Source organism: Oncorhynchus mykiss, chromosome 8 (genome assembly GCF_013265735.2).
Source record: "Oncorhynchus mykiss isolate Arlee chromosome 8, USDA_OmykA_1.1, whole genome shotgun sequence".
Classification (NCBI taxonomy): domain Eukaryota; kingdom Metazoa; phylum Chordata; class Actinopteri; order Salmoniformes; family Salmonidae; genus Oncorhynchus; species Oncorhynchus mykiss.
Window position 1 is genome coordinate 89685238 of NC_048572.1, and position 26021 is coordinate 89711258.

The following is a 26021-nucleotide window of genomic DNA, read 5'->3' on the forward strand; positions in this document are numbered from 1 at the left end:
CCCAAATACTGGAAAAAGTGTGATTCATTTGATGACATGATCACCACATTAGCCCCACGCGGCTATAAAAATAAACGATGCAATTAAATGACACACAACCGGATGGCATATTTAGATACTAGAATAGGCCTAGCTTAAATCATATTTACTTCTATTTTGCAGCTCGGGCGGTTATTCTTGACAAGGCTCTTCTGGGTCTTTATCATTCTCACATGAGTCATTAGCTGAAGGCCCAAGCCTTTACTGCGCCATCTAGTGGTATAACGTCGTTATTGAATGCAGCTCTAAAACAAGCTCTCGACTTCTTTTTTGAAAAAGAAACCAGAACCTGCAAAGCAACTCCGTCGTCTGGGCTGGAGTTGCTTGATTGACTAGCTAATTTCAACGAGCTACGTTCGGTTTATGTCCTTTGCAGATGCCACATTACTGACAAAAGTTTGTACGCATAAAAAAGATCTGGAACCGAGTAAAGGGAGACGTAAAGTAAGAATTGAACGTGTAAATGTTCATTCATAGTCGTAACATAGAGTTTGTACGTTTAAAGATCTATTTGAACATTTACGTTTCATGTTTCATGCATAGCTTTTCTTACGATCCTAACGATACGTACGTTCAACCTTTTGGCAGCTATCTCCACTTGACAGGCACACTGACTCTACACTCATCTGGATAGCATATCCCTTAGGTCCACGTACAAAGATCTAGCCTCCTCGTAGCCTGCCGGCCCATAATTGTCAGCACGCGGTCCTGTGTGATGACAGAGTCAGTAGTCAGAATGGATCACTATTTAATTAAAGGGTGCGATCGTAAATTCACTCTGGCCATCTACTCCGATTTCAGAGCACTCTCGTCTGAAAGCGCAGAATAAATCATGTTTTACTGCATTGTTGGTTAAGGAATTGTAAGTAAGCATTTCACAGTGAGGTCTACACGGTACTGACTAGAGGATGGTACTGACTAGAGGATGGTACTCTACTGGTACTGACTAGAGGATGGTACTGACTAGAGGATGGTACTCTACTGGTACTGACTAGAGGATGGTACTGACTAGATGATGGTACTGACTAGATGATGGTACTCTCCCACAGAGCACCATTAAATATATTATAAAAAAATGGAAAGAATATGGCACCACAACAAACCTGCCAAGAGAAGGCCACCCACCAAAACTGATCAGGCAAGGAGGGCATCAGAGAGGCAACAAAGAGACCAAAGATAACCCTGAAGGAGCTGCAAAGCTCCACAGTGGAGATTGGAGTATCTGTCCACAGGACCACTTTAAGCCGTACACTCCACAGAGCTGGGCTTTATGGAAGAGTGGACAGAAATAAATAAGCACGTGAGAGACTCCCCAAACATGGAAGGTACTCTGGTCAGATGAGACTAAAATTGAGCTTTTTGCCATCAAGGGAAACGCTATGTCTGTCACAAACCGAACACCTCTCATCACCCCGAGAACACCATCATGCTGTGGGGATGTTTTTCATCGGCAAGGACTGGGAAACTGGTCAGAATTGAAGGAATGATGGATGGTGCTAAATACAGGGAAATTATTGAGGGAAACCTGTTTCAGAGATTTGAGACTGGGACGGAGGTTCACCTTCCAGCAGGACAATGACCCTAAGCATACTGCTAAAGCAACACTTGAGTGGTTTAAGGGGAAACATTTAAATGTCTTGGAAAGGCATAGTCAAAGCCCAGACCTCAATCCAATTGAGAATCTGTGGTATGACTTAAAGATTGCTGTACACCAGCAGAACCCATCCAACTTGAAGGAGCTGGAGCAGTTTTGCCTTCAAGAATGGGCAAAAATCCCAATGGCTAGATGTGCCAAGCTTATAGAGACATACCCCAAGAGACTTACAGCTGTAATTGCTGCAAAAGGTGGCTCTACAAAGTATTGACTTTGGGGGGGTGAATGTTATACACACTCAAGTTTTCAATTTTTTTGTTTTATTTCTTGTTTGTTTCCTAATAAAAATTCAAAGTGGTAGGCATATTGTGTGAATCAAATGATACAACCCCCCCCCCCCCCCCAAAAAAAAAATCTAATTTAATTCCAGGTTGTAAGGCAACAAAATAGGAAAAATGCCAAGGGGGTGAATACTTTCACAACCCACTGTAGATTGAGGGGAAAAAAACAATTTAATTACATTTTGAATAAGCCTGTAACATAACAAAATGTTTTAAAAAGTCACGGGTCGGAATACTTTCCAAATGCACTGTATGGTTCAACCTCATGTTTATATAATATAACTAAGGTATAGTCTAAATCCAAATCGTTTCCCTCTCAGAGTTCAGAGCGCACACTGGACTCTGGCCGAGGAGTAGGGTTGATCCGAGCATTCTGACCTCACAATGGCAGTCAAGCACCCAAGCTAACAGGCTAAAGTTGGCTAGCTTGCTAGCTACTTCAAATCCAACTTTATTTGTCACATGCACCAAATACAACAGGTGTAGGTAGACCTTACTGTGAAATGCTTACTTACAAGCCCTTAACCAACAATTCAGTTTTTTTTTTAAATCCCTAAAAAAGTAAGAGATAAGAATAACAAATAATTAAAGAGCAGCAGTAAATAACAATAGCGAGGCTATATACAGTCAATGTGTCAATGTGCGGGGGGTACCGGTGTCGAGGTAATTATGTACATGTAGGTAGAGTTATTAAAGTGGCTATGCATAGATAATAAAAGAGTAGCTGGGCATAAAAATAGTGCAATGCAAATAGTCTGGGTAGCCATTTGTTTATATGTTTAGGAGTCTTATGGCTTGGTCCTAGACTTGGCGCTCCGGGACCACTTGCCGTGCGGTAGCAGAGAGGACAGTCTCAAGGTTCAACCTCATGTTCATATAATATGTTATAGCATTATGTCCACTCACCAGTTTGATAGCCACATATTCATTAGTGTACAGGTTCTTCCCCAGGCGTAGCTCTCCAAAGTTCCCACAACCAATCTTCTTCCCGACCCGAAAGTTAGGGCCCACCATGAGCACCCCGGAGTTGCTCCCCGAGCTGCGACTGCCGTGCCCCGACCGGCTCCCTCCCGTCTTTGACATCCTCTTCCCTTCCTCTGCCTCCCCCTTTCCTCCTCCTCCTCCTCTCTTGTCAAAGTCCATAAGTTTGTGGTACCCTGGCCTCTCCACGATTACGCCACTGCCATGCAGTCCTCAGAGCCGCCAAAACATCCACCAGACCGTCAGGGGGGCGTGGAGGGGAATGGAGAGGTGGAGGGAGCCAAATCACCACACAGTGTAGGGCTAGTACTGAATGTGTGAGTGTGAATATACTCTGTATGAGGCCTTCGGCTGATAACTACTAATCAAGTTAGCAACAGTAAGGGTAGAGATCAGGTGAACTGATGAGCCATCCTCTTCTGTGGGTCTCTCTCTCTCTAAATCACCACCAGCATCAAAGCTGCATCTAAACCTAGGACTGGACTCACACTAGCTAACTAAGAAAGGCTATCCAAGCTAAAGGAAGAGAGGCTATCCTAGCTAAAGGAAGGAAGGTGCTCCTAGCTAAAGGAAGGAAGGTGCTCCTAGCTAAAGGAAGGAAGGTGCTCCTAGCTCCTGGCTGTGTGATTGATGTGGGCGTCGTCCTCCAGGGCCCACTCCTGGTGAGGTTGTGAAGGTGCAGTCATTCCCAGCGGTCTGATACACCTGGTGGAGCGGTTGGTTGGACAGACGGGCTAACACAACAGCTCTACACCTGGGGAAGAGACAGAACGTCAACTGTTATAATCAGGGAATACTCCATTAATCTACAACATAGCAATTCAAATGGATCTCATATGCACACAAACAGCTAGGTAGCCATAGCATGCTGTAATTCAACAATGTGTTTAAATCAAATCGGTTAGGATGCCAGCTTTCCACTGTTTTCTCATCGAACCACCTTTCTCCATTTCCACAAGCGCCAAGTACAGACATTTCCATTTCTCCAAACTCTGTTTCTAGAGCGTGGTGTCTGGCCCACCGTGTTTCTAGAGCGTGGTGTCTGGCCCACCGTGTTTCTAGAGCGTGGTGTCTGGCGCACCGTGTTTCTAGGGCATGGTATCGGGCACACAATGCTTCGAGGCCGCACAGTGTTCCTAGAGGGTGCGCACCTCCCACCTACCTCTATATCGCGCAAGTTGATTGCTTATTCAGTCATTATAGCAGCTATAGGCCTGTATGTCGCTATAGGCCTGTATGTGCACTGCCGGTAAAATGTTTTAGAACACCTACTCATTCAAGGGTTTTTCATTATTTTTACTATATTCTACATTGTAGAATAATAGTGAAGGCATCAAAACTATGTAATAACACATATGGAATCATGTAGTAACCAAAAAAAGGTAAAACAAAATAGATTTTATATTTAAGGTTCTTCCAATAGCCACCCTTTGCCTTGAAGACAGCTTGGCACACTATTGGCACTCTCAACCAGCTTCATCTGGAATGCTTTTTCAACAGTCTTGAAGGAGTTCCCACATATGCTGAGCACTTGTTGGCTGCTTTTACTTCACTCAATAAAGTGCGCATTGGTCCGGTTTCTCCTAATTGAATGTGCCGGTTGCTGTGAGTATATATACCCGTTCCTTGTCAATCGAGAGGACTGTTGTTATATCTGGAGTACTTCTCCTGTCCTATTCGGTGTCCTGTGTGAATCTAAGTGTGCGTTCTCTAATTCTCTCCTTCTCTCTTTCTCTCTCTCGGAGGACCTGAGCCCTAGGACCATGCCCCAGGAATACCTGACATGATGACTCCTTGCTGTCCCCAGTCCACCTGACTGTGCTGCTGCTCCAGTTTCAACTATTCTGCCTTATTATTATTCGACCATGCTGGTCATTTATGAACATTTGAACATCTTGACCATGTTTTGTTATAATCTCCACCCGGCACAGCCAGAAGAGGACTGGCCACCCCACATAGCCTGGTTCCTCTCTAGGTTTCTTCCTAGGTTTTGGCCTTTCTAGGGAGTTTTTCCTAGCCACCGTGCTTCTTCACCTGCATTGCTTGCTGTTTGGGGTTTTAGGCTGGGTTTCTGTACAGCACTTTGAGATATCAGCTGATGTACGAAGGGCTATATAAAATAAATTTGATTGATTGATTGATTGATTGTGAAGGTAACTTGTTACTTAGGTCTACAACTAATTCTCAGTGGTGAGAGTATGAACGGCCTGGTATAGGCTTACAGGCGCTTTGCCTTTTGGTTGCTTCTTTACTACTGTTTATTGTTTTGACGTTTTGTCCATTTGTCCATTTGTGTCAATTAAATACCAGAACATTATTGTCCATGTGTCGACTAAATACCTAAACGTTGTTCATTTGTGTCGACAAAAATACCAGAAGGTTATTTTCCCTTTGTGTCAATACCAGAAGGTTATTTTCCCTTTGTGTCAATACCAGAAGGTTATTTTCCCTTTGTGTTAATACCAGAAGGTTATTTTCCCTTTGTGTTAATACCAGATGGTTATTTTCCCTTTGTGTCAATACCAGAAGGTTATTTTCCCTTTGTGTTAATACCAGAAGGTTATTTTCCCTTTGTGTCAATACCAGAAGGTTATTTTCCCTTTGTGTTAATACCAGATGGTTATCGTCCCTTTGTGTCAATACCAGAAGGTTATTTTCCCTTTGTGTCAAATACCAGAAGGTTATTTTCCCTTTGTGTCAAATACCAGAAGGTTATTTTGTGTCAATACCAGAAGGTTATTTTCCCTTTGACACAAAATAACCTTCTGGTATTGACACAAAATAACCTTCTGGTATTAACACAATACCAGAAGGTTATTTTCCCTTTGTGTCAAATACCAGAAGGTTATTTTGTGTCAATACCAGAAGGTTATTTTCCTTTTGACACAAAATAACCTTCTGGTATTAACACAATACCAGAAGGTTATTTTCCCTTTGTGTCAAATACCAGAAGGTTATTTTCCCTTTGTGTCAAATACCAGAAGGTTATTTTCCCTTTGTGTCAATACCAGAAGGTTATCGTCCCTTTGTGTCAATACCAGATGGTTATTTTCCCTTTGTGTCAATACCAGAAGGTTATTTTCCCTTTGTGTCAAATACCAGAAGGTTATTTTCCCTTTGTGTCAAATACCAGAAGGTTATTTTCCCTTTGTGTTAATACCAGAAGGTTATTTTCCCTTTGTGTCAATACCAGAAGGTTATTTTCCCTTTGTGTTAATACCAGGTTATTTTCCCTTTGTGTCAAATACCAGAAGGTTATTTTCCCTTTGTGTCAATACCAGAAGGTTATTTTCCCTTTGTGTCAAAACCAGAAGGTTATTTTCCCTTTGTGTCAATACCAGAAGGTTATTTCCCTTTGTGTTAATACCAGAAGGTTATTTTCCCTTTGTGTTAATACCAGAAGGTTATCGTCCCTTTGTGTCAATACCAGAAGGTTATTTTCCCTTTGTGTCAATACCAGAAGGTTATCGTCCCTTTGTGTCAATACCAGAAGGTTATTTTCCCTTTGTGTCAATACCAGAAGGTTATCGTCCCTTTGTGTCAATACCAGATGGTTATTTTCCCTTTGTGTCAATACCAGAAGGTTATTTTCCCTTTGTGTCAAATACCAGAAGGTTATTTTCCCTTTGTGTCAAATACCAGAAGGTTATTTTCCCTTTGTGTTAATACCAGAAGGTTATTTTCCCTTTGTGTTAATACCAGAAGGTTATTTTCCCTTTGTGTTAATACCAGAAGGTTATCGTCCCTTTGTGTCAATACCAGAAGGTTATTTTTGATTCATCTGGTACCATCTCTTCACCTGCTCTCCGTTTAGTTTCAGGTTCCGTTTTTTCCCCAGTTTTCGGACTCAAAAATCACACTTCTTATAGAAAAACAACAAAACAACACGTGCAACACAGCATTCCTAACCTGGCCCACAATGTCTGCTGTCTGGATTTACTTTAACCTTTTCAAAGGAAGATAAAGGCCATATGCAACACAGCATTCCTAACCTGGCCCACAAAGTCTGCTGTCTGGATCTATTTTAACGTTTCAAAGGAAGGTAAAGGACATATGCAATGTTTGTGCTGCTACTATTTCCCGAGGAGGGGAGAAAGTGAAATCTTTCAATTCCACAAACCTAACTACTCATTAGAAAGTGCATCACCCCCAGACGTTCAGCAACTACTTAGAACAAAATTAAAAAAAACTAAGCGCACACTTACAACGACGAAACAAGATCAAGTGGAGCAGTCATTTGAAACTCAAAAGGCAAAATCCATTAATGCCAAGACAATGGAATTCATTGACCTTGACAACCAACCGTTCTCTGTCGTGGATGATGTTGGCTTTCGCCAACTGGTCGAGCACTTCGAGCTCCGGTACACACTACCAAGTATGCACTATTTTACAAAATGTTGCCCCACCGGAGTTACACAGTATTGCTGACATGCACATCCATGAGTTACTTGCTATGGGTGTCACTGTTATTAGCTTCAATAGCACCATGAGCATGCTGAGTCTGACAGTACAGTGGGTCGATGAAGATTTCGTACTGAAGAAAGCCGTATTGCTCAAGGATGGGCAGGTTCTCATACCGCTGCTGCCATTTCAATGGCATTTGAGAACATGTTTGAAACATGAACACACTCCTAACGCCATTCAAACAACTGACTGCAGAAATAAGACCATGAACCGCATCTGCAGCAGACTGCAGTGTTATCCTATGTTTCACCGAGTCGTGGTTGAACGACGACACGGACAATATAGAGCTGGAGGGATTTTCAATGCACCGGCAGAACAGAGATGCTACGTCTGGTAAGATGAGGGGTGGTGGGGGGGGGGGGTATTTTTTGTCAATAACAGCTGGTGTGTGATGTCTAATATTAAAGAAGTCTCAAGGTATTGCTCGCCTGAGGTAGAGTACCTTATGATAAGCTGTAGACCACACTATCTACCAAGGCAGTTCTCATCTACATTATTTGTAGCCGTCTACACAGACCGACGCTGGCACTAAGAGCGCACTCAACCAACTCTATAAGGCCATAAGTAAACAAGAAAATGCTCACCCAGAAGCGGTGCCCCTAGTGGCCGGGGACTTTAATGCAGGGAAACTTAAATCCGTTTTACCTCATTTCTATCAGCATGTCACATGTGCAACCAGAGGGGAAGAAAAAAAAAATCCTAGACCACCTTTACTCCACACACAGAGATGCACACAAAGCTCTCCCCCGACCTCCATTTGGCAAATCCAACCATTTTTCTATCCTCCTGATTCCTGCTTACAAGAAAAAAATAAAAGCAGGAAGTATCAGTGACTCGCTCAATACAGAAGTGGTCAGATGGCGCGGATGCTATGCTACAGGACTGTTTTGCTAGCACAGACTGGAATATGTTCCGGGATTCACCCAATGGCAATGAGATGTATACCACCTCGGTCATTGGCTTCATCAATAAGTGCATCGACGACGTCGTCCCCTCATTGACCGTACGTACATTTCCCAACCAGAATAGCCATGCTGATCCTCACCACTGGGGCCCCTTAGGGGTGTGTACTTAGTCCCCTCCTGTACTCCCTGTTCACCCACGACTGCGTGGCCTAACAACTCCAACCCCATCATTAAGTTTGCTGACGACACAACAGTGGTAGGCCTGATCACCGACAACGATGAGACGGCCTATAGGGAGGAGGTCAGAGACCTGGCAGTGTGGTGCCAGGACAACAACCTCTCCCTCAATGATGAGACAGCCGATAGGGAGGAGGTCAGTGACCTGGCAGTGTGGTGCCAGGACAACAACCTCTCCCTCAATGTGAGCAAGACAAAGGAGATGATCGTGGACTACAGGAAAAGGAGGGCCGAACACGCTCCCATTAAAATCAACGGGGCTGTCGTGGACCGGGTCGAGAGTTTCAAGTTCCTTGGTGTCCACATCACCAACGATCTATCATGGTCCAAACACACCAAGACAGTCGTGAAGAGGGGACGACAAAACCTTCCCCCCCCAGGAAACTAAAAAGCTTTAGCATGGTTCTCCAGATCCTCAAAAAGTTTGACAGCTGCACCATCGAGAGCATCCTGACCGGTTGCAACACCGCCTGGTATGGGAACTGCTCGGCATCTGACCGCAAGGCGCTACAGAGGGTAGTGCGTACGGCCCAGTACTTCACTGGGGTCAAGCTTCCTTCAATTGCCTACATCCCAAACTGCCCCCTGTTGCCTAAGGGTGAAATGGCCCCTCTGAATAACAGGCCGTGGTTTTGGCTTAACTGTGTTGTGAAAAAAAACGCCACCTAGATAGCACAGCAGGACATATCTGGAAACCAACAACTGTACCGATGTATTTGGAACAACAAGTGGTCAATATTAAGAAGTGTTAATTATTAGGCGTCAGGAGAGCACAGCGCATGGAACAAAGCAGTGAGACATGCAACATCGCATGTTTGTAATAACAAAATTAGACCATTTTAGTGTTAACCATTTTAATTAGATACGGTCAAGGACATGACAAACTAAAACAAAGTATTAGAATGTGCAGAATTGTCTCTGACATTAGTCAGCTACTATGTGTTACAATATACAGCTACAGTGCCTTGCGAAAGTATTCGGCCCCCTTGAACTTTGCGACCTTTTGCCACATTTCAGGCTTCAAACATAAAGATATAAAACTGTATTTTTTTGTGAAGAATCAACAACAAGTGGGACACAATCATGAAGTGGAACGACATTTATTGGATATTTCAAACTTTTTTAACAAATCAAAAACTGAAAAATTGGGCGTGCAAAATTATTCAGCCCCCTTAAGTTAATACTTTGTAGCGCCACCTTTTGCTGCGATTACAGCTGTAAGTCGCTTGGGGTATGTCTATCAGTTTTGCACATCGAGAGACTGAAATGTTTTCCCATTACTCCTTGCAAAACAACTCGAGCTCAGTGAGGTTGGATGGAGAGCATTTGTGAACAGCAGTTTTCAGTTCTTTCCACAGATTCTCGATTGGATTCAGGTCTGGACTTTGACTTGGCCATTCTAACACCTGGATATGTTTATTTTTGAACCATTCCATTGTAGATTTTGCTTTATGTTTTGGATCATTGTCTTGTTGGAAGACAAATCTCCGTCCCAGTCTTCCATTCTTCCAGAATGGTCCTGTATTTGGCTCCATCCATCTTCCCATCAATTTTAACCATCTTCCCTGTCCCTGCTGAAGAAAAGCAGGCCCAAACCATGATGCTGCCACCCCCATGTTTGACAGTGGGGATGGTGTGTTCAGGGTGATGAGCTGTGTTGCTTTTGCATTGTTGCCAAAAAGTTCAATTTTGGTTTCATCTGACCAGAGCACCTTCTTCCACATGTTTGGTGTGTCTCCCAGGTGGCTTGTGGCAAACTTTAAACGACACTTTTTATGGATATCTTTAAGAAATGGCTTTCTTCTTGCCACTCTTCCATAAAGGCCAGATTTGTGCAATATACGACTGATTGTTGTCCTATGGACAGAGTCTCCCACCTCAGCTGTAGATCTCTGCAGTTCATCCAGAGTGATCATGGGACTCCTGGCTGCATCTCTGATCAGTCTTCTCCTTGTATGAGCTGAAAGTTTAGAGGGACGGCCAGTGCTTGGTAGATTTGCAGTGGTCTGATACTCCTTCCATTTCAATATTATCGCTTGCACAGTGCTCCTTGGGATGTTTAAAGCTTGGGAAATATTTTTGTATCCAAATCCGGCTTTAAACTTCTTCACAACAGTATCTCGGACCTGCCTGGTGTGTTCCTTGTTCTTCATGATGCTCTCTGCGCTTTTAACGGACCTCTGAGACTATCACAGTGCAGGTGCATTTATACAGACACTTGATTACACACAGGTGGATTGTATTTATCATCATTAGTCATTTAGGTCAACATTGGATCATTCAGAGATCCTCACTGAACTTCTGGAGAGAGTTTGCTGCACTGAAAGTAAAGGGGCTGAATAATTTTGCACGCCCAATTTTTCAGTTTTTGATTTGTTAAAAAAGTTTGAAATATCCAATAAATGTCGTTCCACTTCATGATTGTGTCCCACTTGTTGTAGATTCTTCACAAAAAAAATACAGTTTTATATCTTTATGTTTGAAGCCTGAAATGTGGCAAAAGGTCGCAAAGTTCAAGGGGGCCGAATACTTTCGCAAGGCACTGTATGTGCATGTAGAAATGTTGCATAGTGCTCTGGGCGGTATCTTTGTAGGTAGACATCCATTTTTCCTCTGATCGTCACCAACCACAGCCTCCTAGTGACTTGGATTACAGGCACATAAAAAAAGGTGGAGGGGGAGAGGGGAATTATCCAGGACAGAAAGTAGAATGGAAGTCGTGTTGAAAGCTGTATGTCATTTACTGCAGCTGCCTGCTCAGCGTCTGACTGACGGAGTTAGAAACCAGAGCCCGTCTCATCCTACAGTACAGCTACTGGTCAGGTCCAGAAACCAGAGACCGTCTCATCCTACAGTACAGCTACTGGTCAGGTCCAGAAACCAGAGCCCGTCTCATCCTACAGTACAGCTACTGGTCAGGTCCAGAAACCAGAGCCCACCTCATCCTACAGTACAGCTACTGGTCAGGTCCAGAAACCAGAGCCCGTCTCATCCTACAGTACAGCTACTGGTCTGGTCTGGTCCAGAAACCAGAGCCCACCTCATCCCACAGTACAGCTACTGGTCAGGTCCAGAAACCAGAGCCCACCTCATCCCACAGTACAGCTACTGGTCTGGTCCAGAAACCAAAGCTTGTTTCATCCTACAACTACAGGCAGGAAGTGTTATCTAGTGTTTGAGTACCAGCTCTAAAAATACACCACCACGCCCCTCCCCTCTCTCTCTCTTTCCCCAGCCAAGCTCTCTCTCTAGTGCTCGTTGCCGCTCTGCCCTATCACCCCCCTCTCTCTCGCTCTCTTTTTTCCCGGCCAAGCTCTCTCTCTAGCGCTCTCTGCCTGTCCTATCACCCCTTGCTCTCTCCAGCCCAGCTCTCTCTGCCTCGCCCTCTCCAGCCCAGCTCTCTGCTTAGAGGAACGGACCTCCCATTCTCATGTCAGCTGTTGTGGACAGACAAAACGACAACTCTGAGGAGTCGCCAAAAGAGTGTCTGTACAATAAAGACATCAAGGACACTTGTGTTACTGGGGGAATAAAGACATCAAGGACACTTGTGTTACTGGGGGAATAAAAGACATCAAGGACGTTTTACTAGATATTATGAGGCATGTTTAACCTTGCTTCAAAGTAGCCTAGGCAAAAATCTGACCATATCAGTGGAAGCAATTATTTAATAAATAGACTTCCATATATAAAGATCATCAAGGACATGAACAAAGCTGGGACCGAGAGACTGAAAAACAGCTTCCATCTCAAGGCCATCAGACTGTTAAAGTAACCACCTGATTACTCAACCCTGCACCTTAGAGGCTGCTGCCCTATATCCATAGACATGGAATCACTCACCTGGTTACTCAATCCTGCTGCCCCATTGCCATAGACATGGAATCACTCACCTGGTTACTCAATCTTGCTGCCCCATTGCCATAGACATGGAATCACTCACCTGGTTACTCAACCCTGCTGCCCCATATCCATAGACATGGAATCACTCACCTGGTTACTCAACCCTGCTGCCCCATATCCATAGACATGGAATCACTCACCTGGTTACTCAACCCTGCTGCCCCATATCCATAGACATGGAATCCCTCACCTGGTTACTCAACCCTGCTGCCCCATATCCATAGACATGGAATCCCTCACCTGGTTACTCAACCCTGCTGCCCTATATCCATAGACATGGAATCCCTCACCTGGTTACTCAACCCTGCTGCCCTATATCCATAGACATGGAATCACTCCAGGTGAGTGCACCTTATACATAGAATCACTCACCTGGTTACTCAATCCTGCACCTTAGAGGCTGCTGCCCCATATACATAGACATGGAATCACTCACCTGGTTACTCAACCCTGCACCTTAGAGGCTGCTGCCCCATATCCATAGACATGGAATCACTCACCTGGTTACTAAACCCTGCACCTTAGAGGCTGCTGCCCCATATCCATAGACATGGAATCACTCACCTGGTTACTCAACCCTGCACCTTAGAGGCTGCTGCCCCGTATCCACAGACATGGAATCACTTTAATGTTTACATACTATTTTACTCATCTCATATGTCTATGCTGTATTCAACTGTAGTCAATGCCACCCCGACATTGCACGTCCTAATATTCATAAATTAATGTTATTTATTCTTTTAATTTGAGATGTGTGTATTGTTATTTATTTATTCAACCTTTATTTAACTAGGAAAGTCAGTTAAGAACAAATTCGTATTTACAATGACGGCCTACCACGGCCAAACCCTAACGACGCCGGGCCAATTGCGCGCCGCTCTATGGGACTCCCAATCACAGCCGGTTGTGATACAGCCTGGAATCGAACCAGGGTCTGTAGTGACGCCTCTAGCACTGAGATGCAGTGCCTGAGACCGCTGCGCCACTCAGGAGCCCCTTGTGTATTGTTAGATATTACTGCACTGTTGGAGATAGGAACACAAGCGTTTCCCTACACCCACAATAATATCTGTTAAGTACGTTTAGGTGACCAATATATTGTGATTTACCATTTGAAACCAGTAGCCTATGTTCCATTGGTTTTCAAATCAAATCAAACTTTGTCACAGTGGCTTATTTCTGCATGTTATTGATATCACGTGGTGTTTTGAGTCATTTTGATTTCATGTCAATGCAAATAAAGCTACAATTGGCCAGCTAGCTAACCAACAACTGTAACAATGTATTTGGAACAACAAGTGGTCAATATTAAGAAGTGTTAATTAGTAGGCGTCAGGAGAGCACAGCACATGGAACAAAGCAGTGAGACATGAACATTGCGTTATGTTTTTGCAAAATGTTCACTGCTAGCATGCGAGGCCAAGAGTGCGGGGCCACGCAGGGATCAAATCCCACCCCTCCAGAGTCTTCAGGGCTGAGACCCGGATGTTCTGAATGTCTAGTGATGTCCCTGGTTAGGGGATAAAGAACATTATTATGTAACTTACAGTAGTTCCCAGTCACGTGGTGTTTGTTTATAAAACACACAACGACCAGAGACCGGAGCCGTGTGATTCACTCAGTTGTTCAACACGTGCCGGTGACCTAGTTACAGTATGGAATTCACAACTAAATCTTTACCTGCTAGATATCTTATAACTATTAAGTTAACTGTCTAAAATATGCTAAATGCTCTGCAGTTGTGCTTTTGGTTTGCTAATTTAGTAGCTGGTTAGCTATCTAATTATGTGGTTAGGGTCTACCAAAATCAAGCTTTCGCTTGGTAACAGCAGAGAAATCCCCTCCTGGCTGAGATTCGTTTTGTGCTGTGTAGCCTTTTTTGAGTTACTTGTATACTTGTATAGTTTAGGTCAGAAACTGTACAAAATGTTCGCAATGAACTTGTTAGCATTTAGTAAGCATATTCTACTGGATTTTACATGTACTTGTTAGCATTGCTAACCTTCGGATTATAGAGTATCAGTGAGGTTTGAAAACAGCGCCCCTTGTGTTCAGTGCCGGTATTACCGAATAGCCGGGTATGGCACAAGGTCGGTATGAGGGTATGACAATCTTAATACCGCCCAAACCCACTTATAAGACACTACTTGATGTAGCTAAATAAAATCATCAGGCTATGGAACCCTGAGCTATTCACCGGACGTCCTACCTGTCCCAGACCTGCTGTTTTCAACTCTCCAGAGACAGCAGGAGAGGTAGAGAGACTCGCAATGATCGGCTATGAAAAGCCAACTGACATTTACTACTGAGGTGCTGACGTGTTGCACCCTCGACAACCACTGTGATTAATATTATTTGACCCTGCTGGTCATTTATGAACATTTGAACATCTTGGCCACGTTCTGTTATAATCTCCACCCGGCACAGCCAGAAGAAGACTGGCCACCCCACATAGCCTGGTTCCTCTCTAGGTTTCTTCCTAGGTTTTGGCCTTTCTAGGGAGTTTTTCCTAGCCACCATGCTTCTACACCTGCATTGCTTGTTGTTTGGGGTTTTAGGCTGGGTTTTTGTACAGCACTTTGTGACATCAGCTGATGTAAGAAGATCGTTATGAATCAATTTGATTTATATACGAACACAGAGCTGACCCCATTTACTTGACTAGTCAATTGTTTGGTCGTATACAGCACAAAATTCAGCTCAGGTGCATCCCATTTCCATTGATCATCCCTGAGATGTTTCTACAACTTGATTGGAGTCCACCTGTGGTAAATTCAATGGATTGGACATGATTTGGAAAGGCACACAACCGTCTATATACGGTCCCACAGTTGACAGTGCATGTCAGAGCAAAAACCAAGTCATGAAATTGTCCGTAGAGCTCCGAGACAGGATTGTGTCGAGACACAGATCTGGGGAAGGGTACCAACAATCTGCAGCGTTGAAGGTCCCCAAGAACACAGTGGCTCCATCATTCATAAATGGAAGAAATTTGGAACCACCTAGATTCTTCCTAGAGCTGGCCGCCGGGCCAAACTGAGCAATCGGGGGAGAAGGTCCTTGGTTAGGAAGATGACCAATAACCCGTTGGGGACTCTGACAGAACTCCAGAGTTCCTCTATGGAGACGGGAGAACCTTCCAGAAGGACAACTATCTCTGCAGCACTCCACTAATCAGGCCTTTATGGTAGAGTGGACAGACGGAAGCCAATCCTCAGTAAAAGGCACATGACAGCCCGCTTGGAGTTTGCCAAAGGCACCTAAAGGACTCTCGGACCATGAGGAACAAGGTTCTGTGGTTTGATGAAACCAAGATGGAACTCTTTGGCCTGAATGCCAAGCTGCACATCTGAAGGAAACCTGGCAACATCCCTACGGTGAAGACAGTGGTGGCAGCATCCCTACTGTGAAGACGGTGGTGGCAGCATCCCTACGGTGAAGACGGTGGTGGCAGCATCCCTACGGTGAAGACGGTGGTGGCAGCATTCCTACGGTGAAGACGGTGGTGGCAGCATCCCTACGGTGAAGACGGTGGTGGCAGCATCCCTACGGTGAAGACGGTGGTGGCAGCATCCCTACGGTGAAGACGGTGGTGGCAGCATCCCTACGGTGAAGACGGTGGTGGCAGCATCCCTACGGTGAAGACGGTGGTGGCAGCATCCCTACGGTGAAGACGGTGGTGGCAGCATCCCTACGGTGAAGACGGTGGTGGCAGCATCCCTACGGTGAAGACGGTGGTGGCAGCATCCCTACGGTGAAGACGGTGGTGGCAGCATCCCTACGGTGAAGACGGTGGTGGCAGCATCCCTACGGTGAAGACGGTGGTGGCAGCATCCCTACGGTGAAGACGGTGGTGGCAGCATCCCTACGGTGAAGACGGTGGTGGCAGCATCCCTACGGTGAAGACGGTGGTGGCAGCATCCCTACGGTGAAGACGGTGGTGGCAGCATCCCTACGGTGAAGACGGTGGTGGCAGCATCCCTACGGTGAAGACGGTGGTGGCAGCATCCCTACGGTGAAGACGGTGGTGGCAGCATCATGTTGTGGGGATGTTTTTCAGCGGCAGGAACTGGGAGACTAGTCAAGACCAAGGTAAAGATGAACGGAGCAAAGTACAGAGATCCTTTTGAAAACCTGCTCCAGAACACTCCGGAACTCAGACTGGGGCGAAGGTTCACCTTCCAACAGGACGAGACTAAGCACACAGCCAAGACAACACAAGAGTGGCTTCGGGACTCTGCATGTCCTTAAGTGGCCGAACCAGAGCCCGGAACTGGAGAGACCTGAAAATAGCGACGTTCCCCATACAAACTGACAGAGATTGAGAGGATCTGTAGAGAAGAATGGGAGATACTCCCCAAATACAGGTGTGTCAAGATTGTAGAGTCATACCCAAGAAGACTTGAGGCTGTAATCACTGACAAATGTGCTTCAACAAAGTACTGAGTAAAGGGTCTGTTTCAGTTTTGTATTTTTTATAAACATACAAACATTCCTAAAAACCTGTTTTTGCTTGGTCACTATCGGGTATTTTATGTAGATTGATGAGTAAAAAAATATATATTTTAACTGGGCTGTCCACTGCTCAGAGAGGTGATGTTTACCTGGGCTTGTTGCAGATAGAAGTGCAGCCTAATGAATGGAGCTGACACACTTCACGTTGGCCCTGGTCAAAAGTAGTGCACTACGGGAAATAGGTTGCCAGTTGGGACACAGTATGGACAGAATGGCTGTAATAGATACTAGTTTGCCAGTTGGGACACAGTGTGGACAGAATGGCTGTAATAGATACTAGTTTGCCAGTTGGGACACAGTGTGGACAGAATGGCTGTAATAGATACTAGTTTGCCAGTTGGGACACTGTGTTGACAGAATGGCTGTAATAGATACTAGTTTGCCAGTTGGGACACAGTGTTGACAGAATGGCTGTAATAGATACTAGTTTGCCAGTTGGGACACAATGTGGACAGAATGGCTGTAATAGATACTAGTTCGCCAGTTGGGACACAGTGTTGACAGAATGGCTGTAATAGATACTAGTTTGCCAGTTGGGACACAGTGTGGACAGAATGGCTGTAATAGATACTAGTTTGCCAGTTGGGACACAGTGTGGACACAACATGATTTAGGCTGTCTTTACACTGACAAAATAAAGTAAGATATGCCAAAGAGAAAGTGGTTTCAAACTATATGATACATGGTAACCTACCATGGTAATATGGCCCAAGGATGACTTGCAGTGCGTGTACAAACACACAGTAGAGATATTTGGGTTGAACACGCAGCAGACAGGAGTATGCTGATCTCAACAGGCCTGGTATTATTAGACATCTATGCAGGTCAGCAATCTAGAGGGGTTTTGTCTCTGGTTGAAGTGTCACAGACATTTCATCTAAGATTAGACTCCATCTCTCCGTCTTATAAAGAGCCTTTTGGTAGGCAATAGGTTCATTTGGTCCAGATAGTCCCACACAAATCTTACATATTAACAGATCTTTAAGATGCCTGGAAAAGTGGTATAGCATTTTTTTAAATCCCATCAACAACATGCTATAGCTAGACCTAGCAGGAATCCAACAACATGCTATGGCTAGACCTAGCAGGAATCCATCAACATCATGCTATAGCTAGACCTAGCAGTAATCCATCAACATCATGCTATAGCTAGACCTAGCAGGAATCAATCAACATCATGCTATTACTAGACCTAGCAGTAATCCATCAACAACATGCTATAGCTAGACCTAGTAGGAATCCATCAACATCATGCTATAGCTAGACCTGGCAGTAATCTTAAACTAGAAAGAAAATGTGTAGGCTATGTGGAACATCCCCCTACTGTATTTTACTGTGTGGGTTGTAGTGTACAAAACATTAGGAACACCTGCTCTTTCCATGACAGACGAACCAGGCGAATGATATTTCGTTATTTTTCCCCAAATTTTATTTAACCAGGTAGGCCAGTTGAGAACAAGTTCTCATTTACAACTGCGACCTGGCCAAGATAAAGCAGCGCAACCCAAAGGTCATCCAGCCAACTTGACACAACTGTGGGAAGCATTGAAGTCAACATGGGCCAGCATCCCTGTGGACACCTTGCAGAGTCCATGCACAGATTAATTGAGGCTGTTCTGAGGGCAAAAGGGGGTGCAACCAGCCTTTTCCTCTCTGGCTTCAGGTGGGGTCAGGTTACACAGAGACCAGCCTATACCTCTCTGGCTTCCATTGGGGGTCAGGTTACAGAGAGACCAGCCTATACCTCTCCGGCTTCCATTGGGGGTCAGGTTAGAGAGACCAGCCTATACTTCTCCGGCTTCAGGTGGGGGTCAGGTTACAGAGAGACCAGCCTATACCTCTCCGGCTTCCATTGGGGGTCAGGTTACAGAAAGAGACCAGCAAGGCCACATGGCATCCATTAGCCCCATACCTATCACCCAATATATCACTAGTAACCTAGCCTGTTCTCAGATCTGTTTGTATTGTATAGCAGCCAACTCCTATCGTGGATTAAAAATAATACGAAGATCTGGGACCAGGCTAAACTATCTGTCTGTCTTCATAACTAGCACAGAAGAGAGACTGTCAAACAGGCCAGTCTGTCTAAATAACTAGCACAGCAGAGAGACTGTGAACCAGACTGGTCTGTCTTCATAACTAGCACAAAAGAGAGACTGTCAACCAGGCTAGTCTGTCTAAATAACTAGCACAGCAGAGAGACTGTGAACCAGACTGGTCTGTCTTCATAACTAGCACAAAAGAGAGACTGTCAACCAGGCTAGTCTGTCTTGATAACTAGCACAGCAGAGAGACTGTCAACCAGGCTAGTCTGTCTTGATAACTAGCACAGCAGAGAGACTGTCAGTCATGAACAGGAACTGCCATGTTTTTATGGGATTATCTGTTATTCTCAACGAACCAGTTTCACAGAGACAGAGAGACAGGCGGAACAACAAGGTCTCTATCCATTGAAGCGTTGAAATGGCTCCCTTTTCCCTATATAGTGCCCTTGGGCTGTGGTCAAAAGGGTGCCATTTGGGAGGAATACCACGTAACCTCTTGCTCCTGACATATGCATCTGATCAGTTATGACTGAGACTATCATCACAACACCACACAATATGACCTTAAATTCAGACCCTCCTACATGTGCAGCTGATTTTTGTGGTGTGCAGCAAAGCCACAAATATCGACATCCACATCCAGCCGGGTAGGCCTTACTCTGTGGTTACTTAATCTCTAGCTTTTACAGTTTCGCTGCTGTGCTGATGACACATTTCAAAGACTGTTTAGTGGTAGCTTGTGTTGTGATGAATTTCTACAATTGACACAGTTGTCTCACTTCATAATAAACAAGAGGATATGTTTGTAAACACAGCCAGGGGAATCCATTGTCTCATTCAAAATGTGATGGCTGGGTGGTTTTAGGAATAAGACTCCTTAGTAATTCATCTTAAGTGATACTGCCAGTTGGATAACAGCAACAAAAAAAACTAACAAAAAAGGCTTTGGTTTTGGGTTTGTTTGGTTTATGGAGTGGCAAGGGGCAAAGATCCTGGGAGAACATCAGTACGTAGCGAGCAAGAATATACTCCAAACACAGACAGCAACTAACCAAGTACCTAGCAAGAATATACTCTAAACACAGACAGCAACTAACCAAGTACCTAGCAATAATATACTCTAAACACAGACAGCAACTAACCAAGTACCTAGCAATAATATACTCCAAACACAGACAGCAACTAACCAAGTACCTAGCAAGAATATACTCCAAACACAGACAGCAACTAACCAAGTACCTAGCAATAATATACTCCAAACACAGACAGCAACTAACCAAGTACCTAGCAAGAATATACTCCAAACACAGACAGCAACTAACCAAGTACCTAGCAAGAATATACTCCAAACACAGACAGCAACTAACCAAGTACCTAGCAATAATATACTCCAAACACAGACAGCAACTAACCAAGTACCTAGTCATGTAAAGTCAACGTACTACTACTACTAGATCGTTAAGTTAGTCATATGGCAAAGTTATGCTTGCAATACAGCCATTGACAAGATCAATGCAGAGATAGATAGGTTGGCTTGATTTTCAGTAGAGTCGATCTAGCCAGGTATCTGGAAAACTTACGCCTGACCTACTGTAAAAGTATTTGGTTAGCTAATCGAGTTAGGCCCAAGCTCGCTAACTAGTTATAGACTGCCTGGATAGATAGCTGACTGTTAGCCTAGTTAGTGTGAACAGGGTTTTGTGCGATGTGTGTATCTGTTTAGGTTGGTCGACGAACCAATGTAGGTAATACACTAACTAGTTGACGTTATTCATTTTTTACATTGTTGATGTTTTTACACAGCTTGAACACAATTACGGGGGATTAGTTAGCTAGGCCTGAAACATGTACCTGTTGTCCTAGCTTGCTACACATCGATATGCTAGCTAACATTAGCTAGTTGTCTTCCTGGCGTTGTCGTCGTAGTTGACAATCGATTATAAAATATAACATTTGATTTATAAAGCGAACACAAGTTAGCGAGATGGCTAACTAACATATTTAGTTGCGGTTTTGGATAGCACGCTAACTGGTGTCGCAGCTAGTCGCCTAGCTAACGTTAGCTAGAGCAGGCAGATTCACCGGCGTCGGCTAGCTGTAGGCTTTTACCTCAACCAATTACCTAACGTGGTTAATGCCAGATGATATCTGGTGAGTTAGATAAGCAATCAAAATGCAACTATTGTAATATGTACATTTAGCTAGCTTTGCTAACCAGCTAATTTGCCTAACTACCTACGGTATCACAGGAAGTTACTGTACCTAGCTAGCTTTGCTAACCGTTAGCTCGTTGCTAACTGGCAGTTGATTTGTTGCTATGGCCTAGCGATGGAACTTCACTACGATATAATGTCGTTGGTTTAGAAAAACATTAACAGTTGGAAATACAGAAGTAGAGTTGATAACGTTATACGTTTACAAATGAACAAAAAACGATCCGTTTGTTGACATTTCCCGAATAATAAATATAATACGACAACAAAAAAAAACAGGGCAACTCCTTAATCCGTAACTGTTACTGTCGAGATTGATGCACATTTCTTTCAATTCATTTTTCACTAACCTATTGGTCAAAAACAAACAAACAATGAACGAAGAGAGGGAAAGCGTGTACCTTCTCCGGTTGGTTTAAGACACGGTAATTCCAACCTCATTGTGTTTTTTGTTTAATGTAATTTTCTTCATTCCATGTTCCTCCTCCTCCCCTCTCTCTCTCTCTCTCCTGTGGATGTTGTCTGTCAACTCAACCTCGCCAGTCAGGTAACGAACGAGCGTAACATTTTTTTTTCTGCCGCGGCGCTGTTCCCTGCTACAGATAAATTGTTAAACTAGCGTAACTTGGTTTGGAGAATAGCGAGTCACAGGCCGTGTTCGAGAGCATCAAAACGACTGACTGATACAACAGGTGTAGGTAGATGCAGACTTACAAATCCTTAATAAAAATGCCGTTTCAAGAAAAACATGCTTAAGTAAAAAAAAATTATAAGTAAAAAAACAAATCATTAAAGAGGTGCAGTCGAATAACAGGGGGGGCTGGAGTAATTGACCATTTTTAGGGCCTTCCTCTGACACTTCCTGGTATAGAGGTCCTGGATGGCAGGAAGCTTGGCCTCAGTGATGTACTGGGCTGTACGCACTACCCTCTGTAGTGGTGTGGGGGCTGTGCTTTGGCAAAGTGGGTGGGGTTATATCCTTCCTGTTTGGCCCTGTCCCGGGGTGTCCTCGGATGGGGCCACAGTGTCTCCTGACCCCTCCTGTCTCAGCCTCCAGTATTTATGCTGCAGTAGTTTATGTGTCGGGGGGCTAGGGTCAGTTTGTTATTTCTAGAGTACTTCTCCTGTCCTATTCGGTGTCCTGTGTGAATCTAAGTGTGCTTTCTCTAATTCTCTCTTTCTTTCTCTCTCTCAGAGGACCTGACTCCTTGCTGTCCCCAGTCCACCTGGCCGTGCTGCTGCTCCAGTTTCAACTGTTCTGCCTTATTATTATTGACCATGCTGGTCATTTATGAACATTTGAACATCTTGGCCATGTTCTGTTATACTCTCCACCCGGCACAGCCAGAAGAGGTCTGGCCATCCCACATATGCTCTCTCTAATTCTCTCTTTCTTTCTCTCTCTCGGAGGACCTGAGCCCTAGGACCATGCCCCAGGAATACCTAACATGATGACTCCTTGCTGTCCCCAGTCCACCTGACTGTGCTGCTGCTCCAGTTTCAACTGTTCTGCCTTATTATTATTCGACCATGCTGGTCATTTATGAACATTTGAACATCTTGGCCATGTTCTGTTATAATCTCCACCCGGCACAGCCAGAAGAGGACTGGCCACCCCACATAGCCTGGTTCCTCTCTAGGTTTCTTCCTAGGTTTTGGCCTTTCTAGGGAGTTTTTCCTAGCCACCGTGCTTCTACATCTGCATTGCTTGCTGTTTGGGGTTTTAGGCTGGGTTTCTGTACAGCACTTTGAGATATCAGCTGATGTACGAAGGGCTATATAAACACATTTGATTTGATTTGATTTGTAGTGCCTTGCGGTCAGAGACCGAGCACTTGCCATACCAGGCAGTGATGCAACCAGTCGATGGTGCAGCTGTAGAACCTTTTGAGGATGAGGACCCAGGTCCAATCTTTCCAGTCTCCTGAATAGGCTTCGTCGTGCCCTCTTCACAACTGTCTTGGTGTATTTGGACCATGATAGTTTGTTGGTGATGTGGATACTGTTGTGACTTTACTTTCATTAATCTGATGGCTGTTATTTATTTAATCCACTAACTAGGTTTAATTGTTACCAGATTAAATTAATCATGTAGGATTTAACTCATTAGGATTTGGGGTACCACAGAAGAAGTTGTTAACAAGTTACTATCTCCAGAATTAAACGCTATAAGGTCTATATCTATTTAATCGATAAACAGTCCTCTTATTAATCATTCCCTCTTATCATATCGTCATTCTGACCAGTCATAACCTTCTTGGATCTGAAAAACCCCCAGCCTTGCTCATTATTCAGTACTACACAAATTGGTTTAATCATTTATCTACTAGCTAACTAAATAATAATACCGAATATTCACACACTTACATGAGACAAAAGTCCCTAGTGGACTGACAAGATATGACAGCATGTAACAAAATAGATGGAGGGGGGTGAGAAAAAGGGACACATTATACACATTATATAACTATTCTCCTATAAACCATATAAGTATATGGGAGTCCTCTCCATATAAGTATATGGGAGTCCTCTCCATATAAGTATAAGAGCCCCTTTTATCCCCTTCCCGTCTTCTACTGTTGTTCACTCTGGAAGATAACCAGCCATGCGGACAATTCCCATTGATGAGTATAGTAGGATTGTCTCACTTAGATTAGCTTTTCTCGATATCTGACATAAGACAGCTAATCAGCTGTACCAGTGATTGACTGAGAGGGGGAGTTTATCGCCTCTTCCTCCTCGTGTTAGTATTCAGGATTCGGACCACGATGGACATGAGCTGCAGCTCTTCGTCTCTCTGGTCTAAAGGAAGGTGAGTTCATTTCTTCATCTTGTGTTGAGGTTCAAAGTTTCAACCATTTCCAACAGGAAGCTACCGCTCCATGCTTTTCTGGTCTCAAGTTAATTTCGTTACCAAGGCTTTTTATGCACTCTGGCCAAAGGGGGCGTCTCTGTCCGTCTGACACGCTCTTCTGACCTCACTCGGGGAGTGGCTACTTAATGTGCGAAGGATAGGATTAGAACTTCTCCTATGACTCCTAAAATCACATTCATATCTTAACAAAATATCTTAACAAAAACACTTAAATCATTTGTCATTTTATATGTACAACATTTTGGATAAAAACTTGACAGATAAAAAGGGGTATCCTTTCCAAGTTACAGTTTCAAATAACATCACAAAATGAAAACCAATATTACATTCATTTTCCATAGTTCCCCACTGACCATTCCCCACATTCTTTATGTTAGTATTATTGTTCCATTATCCATGTTTGGACGTTAGAGTTTTGGGCGAGTAAAAGTCTGGAGACAAAGGGAAATTCCTTTAGCTAATACTGGAGGGTAGAGAGAGTCCTCTCCTGCTTAATTTACGATCAGGCATGGCGGTGTCAAAACCCCCACAGCCCCCCCCCCCTTTTTCGGGTGGGAGAGGGTCTGGTTATTGTCATCCATTGCCAAGCTGATCTGACCCATTGTGATCCTCACAGGACAGTCATGACAAATCCAAGGAACTTGAAGCTCTCAACCTGCTCCACTACAGCCCCGTCGATGAGAATGGGGGCGTGCTCGGTCCTCCTTTTCCTGTAGTCCACAATCATCTCCTTTATCTTCATCACAATGAGGGAGAGGTTGTTATCCTGGCAGCCTCCTCCCTACAGGCTGTCTCATCTTTGTCGGTGATCAGGCCTACCACTGTTGAGTCGTCTGCAAACTTAATGATGGTGTTGGAGTTGTGCCTGGCCATACAGTCATGGGTGAACAGGGAGTACAGGAGGGGACTGAGCGCGCACCCCTGAGGGGCCCCGTGTTGAGGATCAGCACAGCAGATGTGTTGTTACCTACCCTTACCACCCGGGGACGGCCAGTCAGGAAGTCTAGGATCCAGTTGCAGAGGGAGGTGTTCAGTCCCAGGGTTCTTAGCTTAGTGATGAGCTTTGAGGGCACTATTGTGTTGAGCTGTAGTCAATTAATAGCATTCTCACGTAGGTGTTCCAGTGGTGCCAGGAAAATAACCTCTCCCTCAACGTCAACAAAACGAAGGAGCTGGTCGTGGACTACAGGAGGCAGCAGTGAGAGTACGCCCACATCAACATCGATAGGGCCGCAGTGGAAGGTCAAAAGCTTCAAGTTTCTCGGGGTGCACATCATTGACAACCTGAAATGGTCCATTCACACAGACAGCAAGGTGAAGAAGACCTTTACAGCCTACACAACATACCCCATCTGTAAACTCTCCTTCCAGACTCACATCAAACATCTCCAATCCAAAGTTAAATCTAGAATTGGCTTCCTATTTCGCAACAAAGCATCCTTCACTCATGCTGCCAAACATACCCTTGTAAAACTGCCCATTCTACTGATCCTCTGACTCCTGCTCTGGGTGGTAGTCCTCCAGCTTCAGCTCTGACTCCTGCTCTGGGTGGTCCAGTTTCAGCTATGACTCCTGCTCTGGGTGGTCCTCCTACAGCTTCAGCTCTGACTCCTGCTCTGGGTGGTTCTCCTCCAGGTTCAGCTCTGACTCCTGCTCTGGGTGGTCCTCCTCCAGCTTCAGCTCTGACTCCTGCTCTGGTGGTCCTCCTACAGCTTCATCTCTGACTCCTGCTCTGGGTGGTCCTCCTCCAGCTTCAGCTCTGACTCCTGCTCTGGGTGGTCCTCCTCCAGGTTCAGCTTTGACTCCTGCTCTGGGTGGTCCTCCTCCAGCTTCAGCTCTGACTCCTGCTCTGGGTGGTCCTCCTACAGCTTAAACTCTGACTCCTGCTCTGGGTGGTCCTCCTCCAGCT

The 26021-nt window shown here is 44.5% G+C and overlaps 1 protein-coding gene across 10 annotated transcripts in view; it reads right to left on the reverse strand.

Annotated features, from left to right (window-relative positions):
- The window catches only part of LOC110530891 (casein kinase I), a 69412-nt gene extending 47595 nt beyond the window's left edge, over positions 1–21817 (reverse strand). For 3 of the 10 annotated variants that reach the window (XR_005053004.1, XR_005053005.1, XM_036986734.1), the window contains exons 1-2: positions 21639–21812; positions 2881–3709 (exon numbers count right to left, since the gene is read on the reverse strand). Coding sequence is in view for 7 of the 10 variants with exons in the window: in XM_036986734.1 (XP_036842629.1) it covers positions 2881–3117 (237 nt within the window). In the remaining 3 variants the exon portion in view is untranslated. Of the gene's footprint in view, positions 1–2880; positions 3710–21638 lie in introns of all 10 variants that reach the window. The other 7 variants (XR_005053003.1, XM_036986733.1, XM_036986737.1 and 4 more) reach the window with 6 other exon arrangements.
- Positions 21818–26021: the final 4204 nt, after the last annotated feature.